Here is a 24,856-nt window from a genome sequence, read left to right as displayed (position 1 = left end):
GTGCACTCGCTTCGTTCTAACCACAACTATTTGAGGTAAGTATTCTAATCCCCATTCTTCAGATGAGGAAAGAGAGAGGCTGTGACTTGCCATCTTAAATTAGGTAGGTAGTAATTTGGCATAATCAGGATAAAAACCCAGGTTTGCCTGACTCAAGGTGAGGTTTACTGATCTCATGTGCAGAGGGTGTCCGCTAGCCACAGCCAGGGTAAAATGGGGCCCTAGACCATAAGGAATATAGGGAAAGGTAAATCCAGGGTAAGGGGGAGAGTCGAAGAAGGCTTCATGAAGTGAGATTATTGCCTGGTTCTGGGCAAGAAAGATGGATTTAGAAAGGTGGAGGGAGCCAGCAGAAATCACTCTAAGCAAGTGACAAGCTGCAGACTGGGAGAGAGATGTATGATCCATGCAACAAATGATTCAAATCCAACATAAAGAACTCCATAAATCAATAAGAAAAAGATAAACCACCCATAGAAAAATGGGCAACAGATAGGAAAAAGCCATTCACCGGGGAAGAAATCCATATGACCGATATACTGGGTTGGCCAAAAAGTTCGTTCGGTTTTTTCCATAACATGGAAAAACATTGTTAAAATGCAGGTTCTGGCTTGGTAGTTCTGGGGTGAGACCCCATCTCTCACAGATGATGAGGATGCTGCTGGTCCGAAGACCACACTTCTGAGAAGTGAGGGGATAGGTAGGAGTAGAGTGTGAACTTTTCAGCCACCCAAGTCTGCATCCCAGCTATGCCTCCTTTCAACTGTGAACCTTGGGCAAGTAACTTAGTGTTTCTGTGCCTCAATTTCCTCATCTGTAAAATGGAGATAATAATAGTTCCCATCATCTGTGGTTGGGAGGACTAAATGAGTTAATATATGTAACACATGTAGTACAGCATGTGGCAAAATAGGTGTTCAATAAATGTTAGCAATTGGTGGTGGCCATAAGAATTACTAGAGAAATGCAAATTAAACCACACTGAGGGCTTCCCTGGTGGCACCGTGGTTGGGAGTCTGCCTGCCAATGCAGGGGACATGGGTTCAAGCCCTGGCCCAGGAGGATCCCACATGCCACGGAGCATCTGAGCCCGTGCGCCACAACTACTGAGCCTAAGCTCTAGAGCCCACAAGTCACAACTACTGAGCCCACGTGCCACAACTACGGAAGCCTGCGCACCTAGAGCCCGTGCTCCGCAACAAAAAAGCCACGACAATGAGAAACCCGTGCACCTCAGTGAAGAGTAGCCCCCGCTCGCTGCAACTAGAGAAAGCCCGCGCACAGCAACGAAGACCCAACACAGCCAAAAAAAAAAAAAAAAAAAAAATACCACACCGAGATACCATTTCACACCTACCAGACAGCAGATGGATGTCAGAAAGTCTGACACTCAAGACTGGGGAGACAGAAACTCTCACACGCTGCTAATGGAAGTGCAAACTGGTACAGCCACCTGGAAGAGCAGTTTGGCCATATCTGGTAAAGCTGAGGGGCCCCTGCACTGTGATTCTAGATGTATGTGTATGTGTGTGTCTAGAGAGTGTGTAAAACCCAGCCATTGGAAGCATGCAAGGCATATTCAGGAAACTGGTTAACTCTGGGGAGGGAGGGAAGGAATAATACAACTGGGGAAAAAAAGAGACCTTCAATTTTTGCTATGCTTGATGGAAAAAGAAGTCTGAAGCAAAAATGACAAAAGTTTTAACGTTTGTTATCTCTGGATGGTGGATACATTATTCTTCCAAGTTTTCTGTATTAAGTTTTTGAAACTTTTTTCCCAGGGAAAGGGAGGGGGGAAGAAGGGAGAATTTGGAGCAGGTGGGCCAAGGGGGCCTGATGCAGTGTTGGGTACTGAGTGGGGAGGGCGAAGAGGTCCATCTACTGGGGCACCACCTTTCTTCAGGAATGAGTGGAAAAGAAGTTTATAGAGGTAGATGGGAGAGCTGAAGCTCAGAGAGGTTAAGTGACATATCAGAGGTCACACAGCTAGTGGTGGGACCATTTGGACGATCAGCTCCAAAGTTCCCTCTCTTGCTAGAAGTTTACCCAGGTGTGCCATGGCCCAAGCAGGGAAGGGAGCCCAGCAGGGTGGAGGTGGAGGTTGTACAATGCAGCCCAAGTCCTTTCTCTCCTCAATATAACCTGGCTGTGACACCAGGAAGTTCAGGGATTGAGGCACCAGGGCCTCTCCTCCGTCTTTCCAGGACCCCCTGTTGTCCTTCACTCAAGGGTTCTTGGTGACAGCCTGAGCCCTGGAGAGATACAATGCTGCCAGCACAGCCAGGTGTGGCTGTACCTGGACTGGAGCAGGAGTCCAGAGGAAGGGAAATTTCACATCCCTGAAGAGTCTTTTCGTAAAGGAACACTAAAGAATCACAGTCAAGAAAGGCCAGGGCTTCCCTGGTGGCGCAGTAGTTAAGAATCCGCCTGCCAGTGCAGGGGACACGGGTTCGAGACTTGGTCCGAGAAGATCCCACATGCTGTGGAGCAACTAAGCCCGTGCGCCGCAACTACTGAGCCTGCGCTCTATAGCCCGTGAGCCACAACTACTGAGCCCGTGTGCCACAACTACTGAAGCCCACGTGCCCTAGAGTCCTTGCTCCGCTACAAGAGAAGCCACTACAATGAGAAGCCTGTGCACTGCAACGAAGGGTAGCCCCCGCTCGTTACAACTAGAGAAAGCCCACAGGCAGCAACAAAGACCCAATGCAGCCAGAAATAAATAAAAATAAAATAAATAAATTGATTAAAAAAAAAAAAAAAAGGCCAGAGTTGAAGGACATGTGTTGGTCCCAGAATGGCAAAATTGTCATCATGCATGATACCACTCTCCATTCTTATACCCATGGCAGACATCACTATTCAATCATAAAACCCTGAGTCCTGCCTGACCTCAGAATCCTTCTGAACCTCATGTTCCAGACACTCTCAACAATCAATTGGAGTTGGCATGCAAGGTGAAATCTCGATGCATCTTCAGCACATGCCATGAGGGTCCTGCCTGTACCCCTCAGCCCTTTCCATTTCAGGGCACATCAGCCTAGCTTGCAGCTGCCAACACTGGCATCTCTTTGCCTAAGGCGGGCCAAGGGGTGCCAGGAATAAATACCCTCCAGCAGTTCTCAGCCAGTGACTGGCAAGAACTGGCAAATGCATATCTCAGTTCCCTTACCCTCGGGTGGGGTGACTCTGAGGTGCATCTTCTCCCGAATTCCTTAGCAAGAGAAAGTTCCTCTTGCCCACAGTGGGACAAGTGTGATAGCACTCCTGTTACTGGAGCCTCACTTCCCTCACTCCCCCGGTGTTTCCCGGAATTGCTCCCTCTTAAATCTCCTTGCCTTCAAAACTGGTCTTAGGTCTGATTATGGGGATCCCCAAACTAAGACATCCTCTTCACTCAGTCCAATTCCTTCTTTTTCTGGACAAGAGAACTGAGGCTCAGAGAAGGGAAATGACTTGCCCACGGCAGAGCCAGTGGCAGGGCCCTCAGGAGAACCGCGTTCCCCTGACCTATAGCTTAACCCTTCCCAGCGCTGCCGCCTTCTGAGGGCTGCCCCTGAGTCTGTGCATTCCACCCCCAACCCAACCCCCATCCCCGTGGACTTGGTAGTTTATATCCCAACAAAAAAGAAAAGGCTGGTTACAGGTTAGGCAGCCCATGGGCATCAGAGGCAGGCTACATACAGAGGGACCCTCCCTGGAGCCCCCAAGCTCACTTCTGGAGGTGGACACCGCTCCTCCCTTGGTCCAGGGCTTCCAACCAGACCCTTAAGCTCCCAGGACCTTGGTCTCCTCAGCAGAGGGATGAGCTGAATTGGTAGAAGGCATTATTCAGGGAAGCAACCTGCCCCCACCCCTCCCCCATCACAGGCATCATCTCCGGAAACATTAAAAGTACATGGCCACTTTTTTAAAGAAAATAATTTAGGGACTTCCCTGGTGGCACAGTGGTTAAGAATCCGTCTGCCAATGCAGGGGACACGGGTTTGAGCCCTGGTCCGGGAAGATCCCACATGCTGTGGAGCAACTAATCCCGTGGCCACAGCTACTGAAGCCCATGCACCTAGAGCCCGTGCTCTGCAACAAGAGAAGCCACCACAATGAGAAGCCCGCGCACCACAACGAAGAGTAGCCCCCGCACGCAGCAACAAAGACCCAACGAAGCCATAAATAAATAAATAAATTTATAAAAAAAAAAAAAAAAGAAAATAATTTAAAATTATATTTGCTTTATAATTTTAGTGGGAAATGCATACTCTTTCCATCTAGGTTACATATTTAATTGAACAAACATCAATGAAAAAAATGACCCCTGCTTTTTAGCCACTGGAACATTAATCCTGGGTATTTCTGCCTGGATCTTCATGCAGTTGCGGGGCCTGACATCCTCCAGTCTCATAACTGATGTGGAGGAAAAATCACACCCTGAAAAATTCCTGAGTTAACGCCCCCACCAAACCCACACTGTGTGACTTGAGGGCAGTTTCTCCCTCTATGAACCTCAGACTCTCCGCCTGTAACATGGGGATGAGAACTCCAACCTTGGAGTGTGGCTGTCAGACTGCAGAGTGGGGAAGGGCCAGGCAGGAGCAGGGCCCTGCTGCCCTTTCCTCGGCATGGGAAGCAGCCGGGGAGGGGCCTGCCCACAGGGTGGGTGCGGCCAGGCGAGGCCTTCTGTCATCCCTCCCCCAGGCTGCCCCTGGTGACAGGCAGGGAGCCTGCGCTGAGTTCTCTGCACCCCCCCAGGGCCCGGAGACTGGAGCCGGGAGCCGGAGACATGAACAAGATCTTCCCCCAGGTAAGAGCTGCCCTGAGACAGCTCCTGACCATGGGGAGCCAACCTCAGGCTAAGGGTGGGCAGTAAAGAGGGGAGACGCTGAGGTGACTCGGGTCCTCCACCACCCTGGAGGCTCTCTACCAGGTTGTATGGGGACCCAACAGGTGAACCAGGTACACGGTTCAGGTGATACGTGCTGGGAGGGGACAGAAGGCCAAGGGAGAGAACGATCGACATTATGGGAGGGGGCAGCCGGGGGATCCTAGGGGAGCCGCCTGAGCTGGTTTGAAGGATGAATGTTTGCCAAGTGGACAGTGGAGGAAAAGTCATTCCAGGGCACAGTACAGGCATGGGTGTGGGAACGTGACGTGGACGTGATGAGTTTGGGGCATTCAGCATGCTGGAGTGGGAGGGCCCGTGGTTTCCCCCGAGGCTCTTGGTGACACTTCTGAAAAACTTTTCAGTCTGGCTCCCTGAGGCTGGACCTCGCCTCACCTCAGCCCACCCCTCACTCTGTTCTCTTGGGCAGGGGGATGGCAATGCTGCTGCCGCTGGAAGCCAAGCCCTCCCTGGAAGGGAAGGTAAAGGACGGAGGGCCTGGGGCCAGTCCCTCCCCCACGTGGGGCTCCCTTGAAGCTGGGCTGTTGCTACAGAGACACAAAGGGGGCTCCCTAAGGCTCCCACTCTCTCAGACAGAGAGAGCTCTGTCCCGCTCTCTGTCCCCTTGCTGATGTCCCCTTGCTCCCAGCGTCCTGGCCAACCATGATGACAGCCATTTGCTTAATAGGGTGGTTCATTCTCTCCATGCACAAGCATGTGTGGAGCACCTACTGTATGCTGCCCACCTCACAGGCACAGAGCCACATACAGTACCCCCCGGTAACCTATAGAGGAAAGAGCTCTGGAGTCGAGTCCTTGGCTCAGAGGGTGACCTGGGTGATTCTCTTTACCTCTGAGGGATAAAATAGGCAGGATTACGCACTTATTTAGCACCTGCTCTTGGCCACTGGCTCACCATGTGACCAGGACAGTTTGCTTTACCTCTGTGGAATAAAGGCAGGAAAGAACACATTTATTAAGCACCTGCTATGTGTTTCCAATCTTGGCCTTCATTTGATCGTTTAAGGAAACAGCCCCAGAGAGGTAGCTACTATTAATAGCTATCAAGGATCAAGGCCCTGTTATGTGCCCAGCATCGCAGGGCCTGTTTCAACCCTCAGGACAGCTCTGAGAGGGGCTCCTATTAGGGGGCAATAACAGATGAGGCAGCTGAGGTGAAGGGAGGTCAGGTAGCTCAGCCAAGCTGGGATCCCACACGGATGGGAGAAGGGAGGCAGGGTTCAAATCCGAATCAGGGTCCCTCTGGTTGCAGAGCCCCGGTGCCTTTGCTGCTCCACACTGGCGCTTGTTTATTTCAAGCCTGGCTCACGGTGGGCGTGATGTGGGAAAATGGCCTCCTTTTCCCGTCTGTCCCCTGGGGCATCGGCACCTAAGGGCTTTCAGGCTTTGAAGTGCAGCCTTCATCTGGCCGTGGGCCCCGAGGCTCTCCTGTGACCCCACCCACCCGGCCTGTGCTGCACAAATGTTTGAGGAGTGGCTGCTTGGCCAACCATGCTGCTCCTGGCCAGCCTTCCCGCTGTCTCCCTGGTTACCTGAGCTTACAAGGGAGCCACGGACTAAGGCTGCAGGGAATATGGGTTTTAGATTTATGCTGCATCTCCTACAGCATAAATCGGCTATCGTCTCCCTTCGCAATGCACGCCCACCCCGGGCTCCGGACACACGGGGCCACTTGCTGTCCCCCGCATGCCATCCAGGCGCTCTCTGCCTGGAGTGCCCTCTCCTTGCACCTTCCCCTCGCCTGCCTGTGGAAATCCCACCCTCCTTCAAGCACCCATGACACCTTGTTCACGCTTTCTTAACCACATTTGCGACCTGGCTCTGTGAGCAGCGGGTGTATAGGTATAGCCTGAGTACAGAGTAGGCAGCTCTGGAAATGTGAATGGATTACATGGAAATGACCTGAACTGACCTGAATTGGGCCCTTCCCTTGTTTCCTGGATCTCTAGATCAGAGTATTCAGAAAGCACCTACTGTGTGCCTGCCTACTATGTCCCCAGGCTGGATCCTGGGGACGTAGATGCATCAGACCCGCTCCTGCCCCCTCTCTGAGATAATTGTGCCCCAGAGGACAGCAGGAGTGCCCACACTCTTCTGTCTACATCTTGTCTTCTGAGTGCAACTACAAGCTTTTGGAGGGCAAGGGGATCAGAGCTGTGACTGATTTTGTGTCCTCTACAGAGCAGGGCATCTAGTAGGATCCCAAGAAGACGTTGTTTCATTATTTCACAAGCAAGCAAATATTAAAGGATCGAAGTTAGTTAAAGGAGGAGGACATCACCTATTTCCACAGTACTTCAGATACAGAATGGCACATAGTAGATGCTCAAAAACATGAATAGTAGCTAAAACCTTTACAGCACTTACTATGTCCCAAGCACTGTTCTGATACAGTACCTAGCTTAATCCTCTCAACAACTCTAAGGTAGGCATTATGACCCCCATTTTCCACTTGAGGAAACAGACACAGAGAAGTAAAGTGGCTTTTCAGTGTGGTCCAACTGGAAAGTGGTGCAGCTGGGATTCCAATTCCTGATGGGCTCCAGAATGAGCAATCAGTTGGCATGTGGAAAGGGCACCCATTTGGGTGGCAAATAGGTGTGGATTCACATCCCAGCTCCACACAAGGTGACCTGAACCCTTTCTTCTCTGAGCCTCAGTCTCCTCATTTATAAAATAAATGTTGTCTTGGAAAATACAAATAATGGCTATGAAGGGCCTGCTTTGGTCTCTGCCCCATGGTAGGGGCTTGATACGCAGATGTACATCTCTCCCTTCCTCCTGAGGAGACAGCCTCATGGAAGGACAGGAGGGTGAGGGGGGTGGAGCAGAGACCTGGGACCCTCGTCCTGACTGCCACTCACCAGCAACTGGACCTGGGCCAGAGACAGGTGTTTGGTGGGCCCACAGGCAGAGCTGAGAACATCATGGTGGGCTTGGGAGCCCTCTCCTCCAGGGAAGCCTGTCCTGCCCCCCAGGACCCCAGTGGGGAGGGACAACTTGTAGCGGTCAGGGCAGGAAATCCCTGGGCCCCAGCACTGGCTGCTCCATCACTGGTTTCCCACCCCACACAGCCGACTGCAGCCCTTTCTGCTGCTCATGCCGAGGGGCCTGCCTCTCAGCTTTCCTGATGCTCCTGCTGGCAACTCTTGCAGCCCTGATTGCCCTGGTCGCCATCCTTGGACCCCCACCTCGCACGCCAGGTCAGGGTGGGCAAGAGAGGGTGGGTCAGACTTGTTGGGAGGGGATGGGGACACAGAGAGATGGGGGAAAACTGACCCTGCCTGGCTTCTCCATGAAATGACTTTTGGACAATTCCTTAGGGTGCATGTGCAGACACACACAGACACTGACATATACACATCTCTGAGCTTCCATTTGCACATCTATAAGCATGAGCTATTGAGAGGACCCAGCTCTGATGCCACCTCCTCCAGGAAGCCTTCCCTGCCTGCCTGGTTTAGGAGCCTTGTCTCAGCTCCCATAACTCTCACACTTCCTCTTCCCCCAGTCTGGTCACCCTGGGTGGTGCCATCCATCTGCATGTCTGCCTTCACCACAGAGGACAGGGACCTGTCCAGCATATCCCTGAGGCCCGGCTTCAGTGGTGAGCCCCAACACCGACCCTGCCATCATGCAGCTAACAGTTTGGAAAGTGAGGCAGATATTAATCCAATAAGTACAGTAAGGCAGGGTTAACGGGGGCTCTGAGAGTCTGGAGCAGGGCTCTGACCCAGTCCAGGAGTCAGGAAGGGCTCCTTGAGAAGTGTAAGGGGGCTGAGGCATGAAGGGAAAGTGGGATTGGTTAGTGGAAGGGGTGGCAGGAGAACCACAGGGAACACCCTGTGCAGAGTCCCTGGGATGGGAGGAAATGTGAGGAGAAGGTCAGTGGACACGAAGGACAGAGCAGTGGGTGGGGCCGAGGCCCAGGGCCTCTAAGGCTGCACTGGGGAGGGAGGTCACCACCCAGAAAGCCATGGGCGGGGATTAAGCTGGGGGCAGAGTGTCAGCAGACCTACCTTTCTGAGAGATGGCTCTGTCACCTAGCAGGAGGTGCTAAGGGGACAGGTGGAGTAGGGGGTAAAATCCACAGTACCCTACATGCCTGAGCATGGGCACTGGGGATAGATGTGAGCACGCAAGGAGTTGCCTGCGTGTATGTACCTGTGTGTGTGTATGTGTGTGTGCAGGTGTCTGTGTATACGCACATGTCTGTGTATGCAGGTACATATCTGTGTGTGTGTGCACGTCTGTGTATGTGCGAGTGTACTGAAGTATGTGTGTGTGTGACAATGTAACTGTCTCCGAGGGCCGGCCCCCTCACACTAGCTGAGGCAGTTCCAGGAGATGAGCTGTGGTTCACATGTGCACAAACACACAGGCACAAACCCGCTCCCACCTCCAACCTGCACTCACGCGTGTACACATGCACAGCCTGCGGAGCCGGACCTCCCAGCCCGTCTGTCAGTTTATCTCCCCTAATTCTTTGGGGGTAGCCCCAGGGTTGGGTGTTCCCCGCAGTGGGATGGAAGGGAAGACTCTCAGAAGGATGGACACTCAGATGGTCCCCACCACTCCTGGACACTGGGGAGGCGACCCGGCCTCAGGAAAGAGCAGAGGCAGCAGCCTGGGGTATCAGCCGTGCGGCCGGGCATGTTGCACCTCTCTGAGTCTTACTTTCCTCATCTATGAAATGGGGCTAATGATCACACCTCACAGAGATTTTTGGGGAAACAATAGAATAAAAATGTGAAGGCGCTTTGCAGCCCATAAAGTTGTCCCAGATGTAAGGGATTGTGGCATAACAGTCCCCAACCAGCCCCAGGAGGTTGCCTCTGACACCTTCACCTGCACCAGGAGCCCCACCATGAAAGCCACTTCACTGACTTGAGCACTGTCCTCAGGAACTTCCCATGAGACAGTCATTCAATAAACCATGACTTTCTCTGCACTCTCTCTAGGGTTATTCACACAGAGGCTTTTATGTAATCTCCCCAACTGTCCTGTGGGGTGTGTGCTATGATCCCTATCTTGCAGAAAGGAACCTGAGGCACAGAGAGGTTGGGTCATCTGCCCATGGTCACACAGCTGGCAAGTGGTTGAGCTGGGGCTTGGAGCTCAGTGTCCTCCCCACTGCCCAAGCTTCTCACCCCAGCTCAGGTGGGGCTCAGTGGGGAGAACTTGGTGATGCCCTTGTAAACACCACCCTTGACCCTTCCGGGGCTCGCCCTGCCCACTCAGGGGCCCAGCCCTGCGTGACACAGATGAACAGGACAGGCTTCCTATGCCATGACCTGAGGAGCTGCATCCCAGCCAGCAGGGTCTGTGATGGCGTCCGCACCTGTGCCCACGGCGAGGACGAGGAGGAGGCCTTGTGCCGTGAGTAGCTACTCCAGGGCCCCTTGGGAGCTGCCCCCCAACTCCAGCTCTCCCTGCAGCCATGCTGAAGCTCGACCACCCCTGAACATACCAAGCACCCTGATGTCCTCAGGCCTTTGCTTATATGCTGCCCTCAGCCAGGAACATCTTCCCCTGCCCTGTCCCACTCACACGCACACACATGTGCCCACACTAGGGGATGCCTCCACTCTGTGCATCTCCGTGCCCAGAGAACCTGTGTACAACCCTCAAGGCAGATTTCAAGTGCTACCTCCTCCAGGAAGCCTTCCCTGATGCCCGAACTAAATTAAGTTCCCTCCTTTGGGCTCTCACAACCCCTGTGCTTCCCTGCACCCCAGCCCTAGTCACACTGGTTGTCACTCTCAATTGGCATGTTTGCCACCCCCATCAGACTGTGAACTCCTCTGGGGCAAACCTAATCTGCTTGATATTGGGGCCCAGTGCCTGGCACAGGGCACTGCACAGAGAGGTATCAGGAATAATTTGCTGAATAAATGATGAAATGAGTGAATTACTGAATTAATGAATGGGAAGGTCTAGTCCCAGACCTTAGAGACCTGACAGTTCTCAAGAGAGAGGGGCGTGGCACTTGCCACAGAGGAGGGAGAGAGCCTGGTGAGCCGGAGTGGTGGGATGGGGTAGCTTATGGGGGGAGGGTCATTGCATCATGGACCCTCAAGACCAGAAGAGACCTTAAAGGTCATCTAGTCCATGTCCCAGCTCATGCCCAAATCCCCTCTGCCTCTGCTTGCACACTCCCAGGATGGGACGCTCACTACAGTTTGAGGCAGCTGCTCCCGTCATTGCCTGGTTTTTCCATGGGAACGTCTCCCTTGTACTGAGTTTAGAGCTGCCTCCCAGTAGCATCCTTGATTGGTTCCAACTCTGCCCTCTCATTAACCCCTGCCCCCCAAGAACCACATTTCAATCTGTCTCCCATGATGATGGCACTGCATGGATTTGGAGATTGCTTTCTTGTCCCCCATGAGTGTCCTCTTACCCGGGCCACCCTCTGAACTCCCAGTCACCCCCTTATGATTGGTCTTCCCCACTCCACCAGCACTCTACAGAACACATACCAAGTGCCCATGTCCCTCTCCCTGGACTGGCCCCAGAAGCATCCATGACACTTCTGGCTGGCTCTGGTGAGTCCAAGGAACAAAGGCTTTTCCCCTCCCAAGTCTGGGTTATACCTCCAGTGATGTGGCCTGAGTTTGTGTTAATTTTTGGTATACCTGTCACACTGCTGTCTAACATAGAACTCACTTCCAAGAAAGACGCTCTGACTCTCTTTTACAAAGCATGTGATCCCACATTCCCTGAGTTCTGGGACCCAAGTGCAAGGCTTCATATTTATTCTTGTTATGTTCCAGTCGGAAGAGGCTTCCTGGAGGTGAAGGAACTTGAACCTGGACTTGCAGGTGGAATGGTTTTGGACAGGTGTCAAGGAGGACTTTTCTGGAGGGAGGAATAAAGCAAGCAATGGTGTGGAGTGGGAAGGCGCAAGAGCTGAGTAGGGAGAAGTGGCTCTGGGCATTCTATTGGGTGAACAGGGAAAGAACCCTCCTCTCTCCTTGACTTGACCTCCTCCCCAAGAAACCTCCTTTTGCCCTTCCTGGATAGATGGGCAGTGACCCCGAGTTTGACAGCTGCCAGGGTGGCCAGGAAAATCCACCTCCGGATAGTCCTGAGGCAGCTGCATCCAGATGTGGACTTCCTCCTGCCTCATCTCTCCCTCTGCAGGAGACATGCCCCAGAGCCTCCCTGGCTTCCTCGTGGCTCACTGCGGAGACCCCGCTTCCTGGATCTACTCAAACCAAAAGTGTGATGGGATCAACAACTGTGGGGACTGCTCAGATGAACTGAGCCCAGGTGGGGGTCTGGGCACGAGCTTGGCTGGGGCAGGTGGCCAGGTAGTGGCCAGAGGGCAGAAGTTAAACAGAGAGAATCTCCGAAGTTCCCCCTGCATCCCCTTCTTGCATCCTAGGAAGAAGTTTTCCACTCCTCCTTGAATGCCTCAAGTGGTAGGGTGCTCACTACCACTCCAAGGGGCTCCTTCTGGAGAGTTATTCTTCTGTGGTGGGAAACTTGCTTTCAGGGTCGCAGATGAGGAAACTGGGACCCAGAGGGCAGTCATGCAAGGAGTACGTACGTGGCCCAGCCGGGGTTTGAACCTGGGCTTCCTTCATCTTCTCTGCACCACCCAACAACCCTGCGAGGAAAGGAAGGCAGGAATCGCTGGCCCCAATTTATATGTAGGTAAACTGAGACCAGAGAGGAGAAGTGACTTAATATGATGAGTGATAGGAAGGGGGCTTGGGTGTAAACCCAGGTCTCCTGACTCTGAGACGAGTTCTTTCACTGCTCCAGAGTTTCCTTTCAATTTCTTCCCCAGTGTTCAACCCACAAACATGTTCTGAGCACTGTTGGGGGCTGGCCTGGTGCCAGGTTCTGCTGGGGCACCGTCAGGAGTCAAACATATGTCCCACCCCCAGGACTCACATCATGCTGAAGCCAAAAGGAAGTGCCGGGGTCCTGGAGAGGTTTTTTGTGGAGGGGGCAGATAGGAGAAGTAATCATCAAGGGAGACTTCTCAGAAGAGGCAGTATTCAAGCAGGCCTTAAAAAATGGACAGGGTTTCAACAGGCAGAGGCTGGGTGTGCAGGGAAGAATGCTGGAGGCCCAGGGTCCAGGGCAAAGGAGGGAGGTCTGCGAGGTGCCCTCAAGAGAATCGTAAGCGGGCTGGTGGGACCGAATCAGGGTGAGAGAGGAGGATGGGAGACTATATACGCCCGTTAGTAACTGAACACTGACTGTGGACCTGGCACTTTGCCTATCTTCCTTAATAACAACCTTGAGCACATGAGGAAACTGAGGTTCAGACAGGGTGAGAGACTTGCTTGAGGTCACACAGCCTATGAGCTGGGGAGTCTAGATTTTCTCTTCTCCAGGGAAATAAGGAATATAGTCAACCCGTGTCAGATGGGGCAGGGCTGTGGAGGCAATGGTAGGTTTCAGAGCTAAGGAGTGCCCTGGTGCACGGGGCATTCCAGGACAGAGCAGCTGCTCTTCTGTCTTCCCAGTGACTACGTGCCCGCCCTGCGGCCCTGGCTGGTGGCGCTGTCCCTCGACTGTCTTCAAATATTGCAGCTGTATCCCCAGGAGCCTCTGCCGTGATCACGTGCAGCACTGCTCCGACTGGTCTGACGAGTACTCCTGTCCTGGACCCTGAATGGGTCACCCAGGCCAGAGTGGGAGGCTGGTTGGAATGGCACTGATAACCCATCACATGTGCTATGAATCCAAGTACACAAGGGCAGGAAGGGGCCTTCGAGATCATGTAGTGGGATCTACACACCGTTGTCTCTGAATAGGAATTGCCTCTCCTGCTTTCAAGTTTTTCAGCCTCTGCTTGAATTCTTCCAGTGACGGGGAGCTCACTACCATGTTAGGCAACTCCTAACAAAGACGAAGGGAATCTGCTGCCATGATTGGAGGCCTGACTCTGGGGCCACACAGAGGAAATCTGCTCCTCCACTCCAAGACAGGCTTGCAGATACTGACCTTGTCACCCCTTGGAGAAAAGATAAGTCTTGGGCTTAAACACCAAGCTGAGAAGTTTAGCCCTTATGAATGGCACATATATGAAGTATATGCCACTTCCTGCCCTTTTGGTACCTAAGGCAGATATTGCTGAACTTGGATGCAGCCTCAGTGTTTTCTCAGCTCAGTAAGCCTAGCAGGTCCCACTGATGGATCACATGAGATACACATGAGATGGGGTACTTGTCATCCTGCCCCTAGGAAGCCACCCCAGGAAGCTCTGAGTTGTAGGAAGAACAGCTTGAGGAGCACCCCCACCGCCCCTTCCATCCCTTCTCTTCCCAACCACTCCCACCCTCACCCCGTGACCAGCTGCCCAACAAAACAGCCCAGGTTCCTTCAAGTAGGGATTGTATTTGGGTTCCAGAGCCTGAGTGAAAGAGTTGTTTCTCGGCGTACATTTCCAGTTTCACAGCACCCAGGCAGGCAAGGATGGATATCCCCATTAAACAGATGAGGAAACTGTGGCCCAGAGGGAGAAATAACCAGGATCATACAGCAAAGTAAGGGCTGGAACTGGGACTCAAATACCATCCATGGTGTCCCAACCCCAAAGTCTTTCCATCTACCAGTGTGACTCTATCTTGGCCAGGGTGGAGGCAGAGTCTCTGTAGCGTATTTAAAAAGGTGGCTTGAGAATCAGAAAGTGCCCCACCCTTATTCTGAAAGATGGACTTGGAATCTGGCCAATAAGGGGACTCCTGTTGAGGGAGCCAGACATATCCCCACTGGAAATTAATAAAATCAGTTCTGTGTATCAGTCTCACGTGAGTTTTGAAATAAATATGGGCACCAAGAGAGACGGGTGAGCTCTAGTTCATTCACTGCCACGTTAATTCATTCACTCACACACTAAACAGACGCTGTGCGCCTGCTCTGTGCCAAGCCGGGCGCCAGGCACCCAGGAGTGAGCAGGCCTGGGTCCAATGATGGAGGAGCACAGGATCCCACGGAGGAGGCACCTTACACTGGGAGGAGGGGTGGGACAGCAGAAAATGCTGGGCTGAGGGCACCAAGGAGGGGCCTTCGGGAGCCAGGACACAATCATGTTTTGGGCTCTGATGACCTGAAGATCAGTTCCTGGAACGGGATGCCTCAGGGAGCCTGCCTGAGGGAGCCTCAGCCCTGGGCTCTGGCATCTTTGGCTGAGTTTCTCTCCAAGTGCGGCACAAGTGAGGTACTACGGGCACACTCAGGGCATCCTTGTTCTGAAGACTGATCCAGAGCAGCCACTCCTTCCCAGAGGAGGGGCATTTGGGCTGGCTCTGGAGGGCAGGAGAATTTCCAGTAGTACAGGTGGAGGAGAAGGCATTTCCGGCTGAGGGGCCTCATGAAGAAAGGTGTGGGAATGCCCAGCAGGCCACGTGGCCAAAGCAATAGGACAATAGGAGGTGAGGAGGTGGGCAAGGACATGATCCTGGAGGGCATAGTGTGTCACACTTCAACCTAAGGGCAGTGGGTGTCATCAGGGCATGGTAAGCAAGGAAGTCACCTGGAGCTACAGTGACCTTTAATTACAACAGTAACAGTAACAGTCCAAGAAGAACATGCCAGGGCATGACCAAGTGGGCAGAGAAGAGAGGATGATCAAGGGCTATTTACTGGTGGAACACGTGTTGGGGGGGGAGGGAAGTAGTGAGAATGAGGACAACAGGGGCCCCGAAGCCTGAGAGAGGACAAGAGAGTTGAGCTGACTCACCCCTGAGGAACAAGAAAAGTTTCAGAAACTCATTCCAGCGTTCAAATACCAACATGTTCCTGACATCCTGATCATCAGTTGTTGAAAACAAGGTCACTGGGGAGAGGCCAAGGAAGAAGGAGCCTATGTTTGCTCATGCTGAAACTGCTCAACTCACATTGGGATTTGAACCCGCTGTCTTTTCATTGAGATCGCATACCTGGTCTCAGGACTTAACGAACCTCAGGTTCTTTATGTCTCTTGGCAGAAAGAATTCAGTGAGAGACAAAGTGATAGGTAACAAGTGGATTTATTTAGAGAGATACATATTCCATAGACAGAATGTGGTCCGTCTCAAAAGTTGAGAATGGCCCTGGGAGAAGCACTCCACAGACAGAGCGTGGGCCATCTCAGAAGGCAAGAGGCCCCAAAATATGGGGTGGTTAGTTTTTATGGGCTGGGTAATTTCATAGGCCAACGAATGAGAGGATTATTCCAACTATTTTGGGAAATGGGCAGAAGTTTCCAGGAATTGGGCCACCACCCACTTTTTGACATTTTATGGTTAGCCTTGGAACTGTCATGGCGCCTGTGGGTGTGTCATTTAGCATTTGCTAATATATTACAATGAGTGTATAATGAGACTTAAGGTCCACTGGAAGTTGAATCTTCCACCATCTTGAACCTAACAGTTCTAACCAGTGTTTGTTGTATCCTCAAGGGCTATGTCATTCTATTATAGGTTGTGCCCTGCCCACTTCCCTGCTGTTTCAATATCAGTCAGCCTCGGTGGTTCAGGTGCAGGTGAGGCCCAGTTCCTGCCAGGGGCTGGTGGTGCTGCGGTTGGTCCCCGCAAGAGAGAGACAGGGAAACCTCAGTGGTCATCCATTCCTGGGCTTCTTCACTGGGCTGTGGCTTTCTCAGAAAAATGCCCAGAGGCACTGGCACCACAGGTTGCACATAATTCTGCCCTCCCCTCCCAACCAAGCCCATCTATGGGCCTGTTGCAGGAAGGGGACCCCTTCCAGGGCCTGAGAGTGGGCCTCTTGTCTAACACTTGGAAATGAATTGTCTGAGGAGACATGTGTACTTGAAATAGGAGGGAAGGGGTTAGGGCACAACATTTGAAAGAATGACATAGCCCAAGGACATGACATAAACTGATTAGAACCAAATGGGTCCAAGATGGAGGACCAGTCAACTTCCACTAGACCTTGAGCCTCAGTATACACTCACTGTAACACATCAGCAAGCTAAATGACACACCCACAGGCACCATGACAGTTCCAAGGCCGACCATAAAGATCAAAAAGTGGGTGGTAGCCCAATTCCTGGAAATCCCTGCCCCTTCCCGAAATAGCTGGAATACTCCTCCCACTCATTAGCCTATGAAATTGCCCAGCCCTATAAAAACTGACAACCCCATACCCTGGTGCCTTTCTCACCTTCTGAGATGGCCAACACTCTGTCTGTGGAGTGTGTTTCTCTCTAAATAAATCCACTTCTTACTCGTCACTTTGTCTCTCACTGAATTCTTTCTGCGGTGAGACATCAAGAACCTGAGCTTCATTAAGTCCTGAGACCAGGTGTGTGATCTCAGTTGGAATACTATGGGTTTTGGCCGGGTTTGAGTCCTGGCATGGGTTCACGTCCCGGTCTGAGGTGCACGGTTTCATACTGACAAACCAAAAGACTTTATTGGGAAGGGGCGCCTGGGCGGAGAGCAGGAGAGTAGGAACCCAGGAGAACAACTCTGCCACGTGGCTCACAGTCTCGGGTTTTATGGTAATGGGGTTAATTTCCGGGTTGTCTCTGGCCAATCATCTTGCTTGGCCCATATTTGGTCTGATTCAGGGTCCTTACTGGTGGGACCTCTTGTTGTGAGACAACCCATGAGTAGTTATCACCGTGTCTGGCCAAGGTGGGTGGTTTCGGTCAATGGTTCCCTAACAGGCCCATGGGGTTAAGATGCTTCATTTTACAGGACGGAGAAACCAAAGCTGAGACCAACTTTCCCGAGTCCATTCAGCGTGTCAGTAGCAGGGGGAAGACCAAAAGCCAGCTTTCTAGGTGCACACAGTTGGCACTTGCTGAGCACTTACTATGAGTCAAGCACTATGCTAAGTAGGAGCTTTACCTCTCATCCTCCAACAAGGCTCTGAGGGTGGTACTGTGTTTATATGAGGCTTAGAGGGGCCAGGCAGCTTGTTGAAGTGTGTATGACCGGTAGGGGCAGAGCCAGGGAAACTGAGAAGAACCCTGCAGGGCCTCCTGGGAAGGCGAGGGGGGAGCCTTTCCGTGCCCCACCCCCTCATTTCTTGCTTAGTCTCCTAGGCCTTCCCTGAGTTCTAAAGAACGGACTCAAGCAGTTACTAACTAGGGATGTGCGGGAATATAGAAACAAAGGAAAAGCAGTTAAACAAGAAAAGTAATGATAATAGTTTAGTGAAAACAGAGTCCTAGTTCCTCCTCAAGGAATATACGTAACAATCTGATGCATATCTTTAAGTTGTTGTACAGGAACTGAGAGCCCCGCACTCAGGTGGAGGATGGCGACTACCTGCTGAGCACAAGCACGAGACCCCAGACCGTTCGGAACCAGAAAGTTGATGATTAAGATTCCTAAAACACCACACTGTTGCTTCACAACATATCAGTGAGAAGAAAGTCATGAATCCTGCAGCCTTCACCCCCAAATGTTGCATTTAAAAATGCTCCCCTGAAAGCCATTGGGGAGTTTGGGTCTTTGGAGCATGAGCTACCTGTTCTCCTTGCTTGGCTCTGAAATAAACCTTTCTCTGCTCCAAACTCTGTTTCCGTTTGTCTGGCCTCACTGTGCCTCAGGCACATGCACTTGGGTTTGACAACACCAGGAGTCTGGGCACTTAGCCATGGCAGTTGGCTATTTCGTGCTATGTCTCAGGAGGTCTGGGAAGCTTCCAGTGGCAGTGGTGCCTGAGCAGGGTGATGAAGGAGCCAGGGACAGGGCAGACCAGGCTGAAGAGCCACAGGGGCCAGTGCAAGAGGGGCACCTAAGGGCACGTGAAGTTGTCCCCCGTGGCTGGAGTATGAGGAAGAGTCTTGGATTCAGGGTGCTGGCAGAGGTATTCAGCAGGAGAAACACATTTGATTCTTCCTTCTGAGGAGAGGCTGCAAAGAAGGCTCTCCTCTGTACAGCAGGAATAAGGATGTCATGATCAGACTACTTTGCAGGCATTAGGGGGAAAAGTGATATCCAAAAGGTGAATGCCGCTGGGAAACAGTAAAGCTTCAAGCAGAAGAAAGGAGAGGGCCTTTAATGAATATGCCGACAGAAGAAAAATGCACAACTAAAAGTTGCAAGTTAAGTTTTATCCAGGGACCTTACTGAGGACTATAGCCCAGGAGACAGCCTCTCAGACAGCTCTAGGAACTGCTCTGAAGAGGTAAGGGAGGAACCAGGGTATATAGGAGGTTTTTGCTGAAAAAACAAAAACATGTTGTCTAACACCAAAAGATTACTGCTAATCACAAAGAGCAGACATCACAAATGAAAGATTTTGGCACTTTTCTATGTATGGAAAAATGAAAGGATCTGGGTTCATTGAAATTATTCTTTACATATGCATCTTAATTATTTAGGCCTGTAGTCAAAGCCCAGAATGCTTCCTGTTTTTCTCCATCCTGAATTCCCCTCAGGGTACACCATCGGTGGGAGGTTGCAGTGCCTAATGGCTTGATCTTCATAGAATTGGGATGGTGGGCAACATTCTTTGTTTACTGGACGGGCGGGCAACAGTCCCTGTCCACAAATATTACCAGGCAATATTTAGTGAGCATTTGGTACATGTCTTAGCTCTTGTATCCCATTTTCTCTTATCCTCACAACCATTCCGGGAACCCGGTTTGGTTATTTGTACCTCACAGGGGCTAAGAGAGATGAAGTTGCTTGGCTAAGATCACACAGTTTTTAAAGGGTGGAGTCAGGATCAAAGCTTGATAGGCTCACACCCAGAGCCCACCATCCCCACTCCTTGATGGCTCACTCTTTCTTAGCCAGGACTCCCTAGAGGAGAAAGCTGGAGTCCAGGCCAGGGGGAGGCAGCCTGTAAACAGGAGGTGGCTGGTGCTGGCGGAAGAACGGTGTTTGTTCTTTTCTGCTTTATTGGTTCTTCCTTTCACAAAGAAGCAGGTGCTGTAGCAACCTCCCAAACAGCATTCCATAAGCTAGGTCCAGGAAGACACAGAGCCCGGGGCGGCCAGCCAGGCCGCTCCCTTGGTTCACATCAGCAGAGCAGGGGATTGAATGCCACAGCCTGCAGAGAGAACTTAGGCGTGGAGCGTCAACATTTGCCATCTCCCAGCCTCCCTGGCCCTGGCTCCAAGATCAGTACCTTAAGTACAACAGGTTCTTTGCTGTGCAAACACGCAGGTACAGATGAATGGAATTTAAAGTGACTCAGGCTTCACCGCAGGGTTTGGACTGGAAAACTGGTCTGGTTTAACCTTCTGCCATCACTGTTTCCCGGGACTCCCCATTCATCCTTAGACTAACGAAACCACAGACATCAGAGCTGGCGAGGAGCTCAGAGCCCAGCCAGACTTTTGATAGGAGGACATTGCTTCTCAGAGAGGCAGAGAGGGAAGGGACCAGCCCAAACTGGCACTGCCTGGTAGCTGTCACTGGGATTCTGAGGGCCACCCAGCAACTTCAGGTCAGGTAGAAGCGATTTCTTTGATTCCATTTTTTTAAAAAAACATTTATTGAGTTGTAATTTACATTAGTGAAATACACAGATCTTAGGTGTATATAGTTCAGTGAGTTTTTTTTTTTAATTTTATTTATTTTATTTATTTATTTTTGGCTGCGTTGGGTCTTCGTTGCTGCGCACAGGCTTTCCCTAGTTGTGTCGACGGGCTTCTCATTGTGGTGGCTTCTCTTGTTGTGGAGCACAGGCTCTAGGCGCGCAGGCTTCAGTAGTTGTGGTGCGTGGGCTCAGTAGCTGTGGCTTGCGGGCCCTAGAGCACAGGCTCAGTAGTTGTAGCGCCCGGGCTTAGTTGCTCTGCAGCATGTGGGATCCTCCCGGACCAGGGCTCGAACCCGTGTCCCCTGCATTGGCAGGTGGATTCCTAACCGCTGCGTCACCAGGGAAGCCCAGTGAGTTTTTTTAAAACAGCTTCATTGAAGTATAACTGACAAACAATAAGCTACACATATTTAAAATGTACACTTTCATAAGTTTTGACACATGTATTGATATATACCCATGAAACTATCACATAGTTTCATGTCCATAGTGAACATGTGCATCACCCTCAAGAGTTCTTGTGCACCTTGGTAATCCTTCACTCTCACCCGCCCTGATCCTCACTCCCATACTTAGACAACCACTGATTTTCTGTCAGTATAGATTAGTTTGCACTTTTCTAGAATGTTATATAAGTGAAATCATACAGCATATACTCTTTTTTTTTTTGGTCTCTCTGACTTCTTTCATTCAGAATAACTATTATGAGATTTATCCAAGGACTTCCCTGGCAGTCCAGTGGTTAAGACTCTGAGCTTCCACTGCAGGGGGCATGGGTTCGATCCCTGGTTGGGGAACTAAGATCCCACATGTTGAGAGGTGCAGGCAAAAAAAAAAACATATAAAGATTTATCCATGTCATAGCATGCCCATAGTCATTCCTTTTCATTGCTGAGTAGTATTCCATCATGTGCGTGTACCATGATTTGTGAATTCCAGGCTGAAGAAATGCATTCTTCACTTATCCATTCATTTGTTAATAGACTTTAGGTTATTCCCAGTTTGGGCTATTACAAATGAAGCTGCTCTGAACATTTATACACAAGTCTTTACATGGTCATGTTAGGGGAACCACTGACTGAATTCGCCCACCCTGGCCAGGCACCACAGCAACCATTTGAGTTATCTTGCGACAGGAGGTCCTGGTAAGGAATGTGGAACTAACAAGCCACCACCAATCGGAAGAATCCGGGAAAGGTCAAAAGGAGAAAGGAGAAGCCAGTCCATATGTCCTACCAACCTCTCAGATCCTCCTCACTGGAATCCATCTTTGCTGAGCGATGCGTGCGCCACCAGGAAGGTCCCTGAGTCAGAATGATTGGCCAGAGGCAACCCGGAAACTAATCCCATTACTATAAAACCCGAGACTGTGAGCCACGTGGCAAAGCAGTCCTCTTGGTTTCCCTAACCCTCCTGCTCTCCACCTGGGTGCCCCTTCCCAATAAAGTCTCTTGCTTTGTCAGCATGTGTGTCTCCTCAGACAATTCATTTCTGAGTATTCGAGTCCACTCTCCTGCAACAGACATATGCTTTCATTTATCTTGGAAAGGAAATGGCTGGATATGGTAGGTGTATGTTTAACTTTTTATGAAACGACTTGTTTTCTAAAGTGGTTGTATCACTTTACATTCCCATCATTGGAGTAGGAGAGTTGAGTTGCTCTATATCCTTGCCAACACTTGGTATAATCAGTATTTTTAATTTTAGCTATTCTAATAGGTGTGTGGTAGCATCTAATTGTGATTTTACTTAGCATTTCCCCAATGACTAATGATGTTGGGCATCTTTTCATGTGCTTATCTTCCTTGGTGAAAGGTTTGTTTAAATATTTTTAAATTTTATTATATTGCTTGTTTTTTCGTTGTTGGGTTTTGAGAGTTCTTTGTATACTCTGAATACACACACCCTTTATCAGATTATGATTTGCAAATACTTCTTCCAGTCTATGGCTTGTCTTTTCATTCTTTTGACAGTGTCTTTCAAAAAGCAAAAGTTTTTTATTTTGACGAAGTCCCATTTATCAAATTTTTTCTTTTATGGATCATGCTTTTGGTGTTGTATTTAAGAAATAATTGCCTAACCCAAGGTCACAAAGATTTTATCTTATATGTTCGTCTAGAAGGTTTATAGTTTTGGGTTTTTTTTTTTCCTTTCCAAGAAAAATTCCACTTTATCATGGAATGTTAAAAATGCTCCATTCTTTTGTTTAGATAAATTCCAATAGTGTTTATGCTGATTTCTCCACAGGGAGAAAAAAGAGACCATTTCTCTGAAAAGCCACTGGCAAAAATATATTCAAGTTCAATTTGGTTTCATCCTGAAGGTTTGAAGTCAAACAATTCTTTGTAAGGATTTATAAATAAGACATTCATTAATTAAACTTCAAAATATTACTTTGAAGTGAATACTACTGAATTCATATAACCAGTGGTGAAATTCTGGCAAAGAAATAGAGTAATTAGACTTGTTCAGTAAAGCATTTTTAAAGCCTAGAAAAAGAATCCAGAAGTTTCCAATGCCTCATCCTCCATGTTGAATTACTCTGTTCTGGAATCAGATACTCGGTGTGTAGTTGCAGTAAGGGTATTCTGCTGTGACCTAGATAGAACTCTAAGTATAACCTAAACAAACTGCTTAAAGTATCAGTATTTCCTATTTGGAATGGCTATCCAATACATATCACATCTGGAAGAAGAGGCTTCTGGGAAGTCCATGAGTGCTTTCAGAGTCTTTTCACAGAGTTGAACATCTGTCCTGACCTCTCTCCAGTTATGAGGCAACCTTGGTGTTTTAGGTTTTATAATTAGGTCTGTGATCAACTTTGAGTTCATTTTTTATATGGTGCAAGTAATGAATCAAAATTCTTTTTGTTTTTGTTTTCGCACATGGAATCCAATTGTTCCAGCACCATTTGTTGAAAAGACGATCCTTTATTGAATTGTTCTTGCATCTATGTTAAAAAAAACGGTAATTCATATATTTGTGGTCCATTTGTTCCATTGACTTATTTGTCAGTCTTGATGCCGGTATCACATTGTCTTGATTCCTGTTGCTTTACAATAACCCTTGAAATCAGGTAGTGTTAGTCCTCCTACCATTTCCCTCCCCCCACAAAGCTGGTTTGGCTATTCTAGCTCCTTTGCATTTCCATATGAATTTTAGAATCAGTTTGCCAATTCCTACAGAAAAGTTCTGCTGGAATGTTGATTGAGATTGCATTGAAACTACAGATCAAGTTTGGGGAGAACTGACATCTTAACATTGTTGAGTCTTCTCACCTGTGATTACATCTCTCCCTTTATTAGTTCACCTTTAATTTTTCTCAGCAATGTTTTATAGTTTCCAGTGTACAGGTTTGTACATCCTTTGTCTGATTTATTCCTATTTCATATTTTTTGACAGCAAGTCATATTTTAAAATTTTAACTTCTCATATTTCATTGCTAGTATATAAAAATACAGCTAAATTTTGTACATTCTAGTAGATTTTCTTTTTTGTAGATTTCATCAGATTTTCTATATATATAACCATATCATCTGTGAGTGAAGACAGTTTTCTTTCTTCTTTCCAATCTGGATGCTTTGCATTCAGTCTTTCACCATTAAGGATAAGTTAGCTGTAGGTTTTCATAGATGGCCTTTATCAAGTTGAGAAATTTTCCTTCTTTTCCTACTTTGCTGAAAGTTTCTATCAGGATTGATGTCAGATTTTGTCAAATGCTCTTTCTGTGTCAGTTGAGATGATCTATGTTTTATTTGTTTGTTAATGTGGTGAATTACATAAATTGATTTTTAAATGTTAAATTAATCCTGCTTTTGTGGGATAAACCTCACTTGGTTGCAATGTATTAAGCTTTTTATATATATTGTTGGATTCAATTTGCTAAAATTTTATTAAGAATTTTTGCAGGGTGGGAAGGGATAAATTAGAAGTTTGAGATTAACATATACATACTACTTATACATAAAGTAGATAATCAACAAGGATCTACTGTACAGCAGAGGGAACTATACTCAATATTTTATAATAACCTCTAAGGGAAAAGAATCTGAAAAAGATTCAGTTATATACATATATAACTATATATATGTGTGTGTGTGTATGTGTGTGTGTATATATATATATATATAACTGAATCACTGTGCTATATACCTGAAACAAACACAACATTGTAAATCAACTATACTTCAATAAAAAATAAATAAAATTTTTTAAAAAAAGAATTTTTGCATCTGTGTTCATGAGGGATATTGGCCTGCATTTTTCTTTTCTTGTAATGTCTTTGTCAGAGTAACACTAGCCTCACAGAATAGGTAGGGAGTGTTCCCTCCTCTCCAGTGTTCTGGAATAGTTTGTGTAGCATTGGTATTATTTCTTTCTTAAATGTTTGGTAAAATTCATTAGTGGAGCCATATGGGCTTGGAATTTTCTTTGAGGGGAGGTTTTGAACTACAAATTCAACTTCTTTAATAGATACAGGAATATTCAGAT

The 24,856-nt window shown here is 49.1% G+C and overlaps 1 protein-coding gene across 3 annotated transcripts; it reads left to right on the top strand.

Annotated features, from left to right (window-relative positions):
- The first annotated feature begins 4,777 nt into the window (after positions 1 to 4,777).
- On the top strand, positions 4,778 to 13,529 carry LDLRAD1 (low density lipoprotein receptor class A domain containing 1). 3 transcript variants are annotated; one of them, XM_036829513.1, is made up of 6 exons: positions 4,778 to 4,798; positions 5,307 to 5,358; positions 7,972 to 8,100; positions 10,139 to 10,276; positions 12,041 to 12,169; positions 13,381 to 13,529. In XM_036829513.1, the coding sequence occupies exons 1-6, from the start codon at positions 4,778 to 4,780 to the stop codon at positions 13,527 to 13,529; spliced, it is 618 nt and encodes a 205-aa protein (XP_036685408.1). The 3 variants fall into 3 exon arrangements, with proteins under 3 accessions (XP_036685408.1, XP_036685414.1, XP_036685423.1); XM_036829519.1 differs by lacking the exon at positions 7,972 to 8,100; XM_036829528.1 differs by lacking the exons at positions 7,972 to 8,100; positions 10,139 to 10,276.
- The last annotated feature ends 11,327 nt before the right edge of the window (positions 13,530 to 24,856 follow it).

This window comes from Balaenoptera musculus, chromosome 1 (assembly GCF_009873245.2).
Source record: "Balaenoptera musculus isolate JJ_BM4_2016_0621 chromosome 1, mBalMus1.pri.v3, whole genome shotgun sequence".
In the NCBI taxonomy this organism is placed as follows: domain Eukaryota; kingdom Metazoa; phylum Chordata; class Mammalia; order Artiodactyla; family Balaenopteridae; genus Balaenoptera; species Balaenoptera musculus.
The sequence above is the reverse complement of the archived record's forward strand: the minus strand, read 5'-3'. Positions and strand labels throughout refer to the sequence as shown.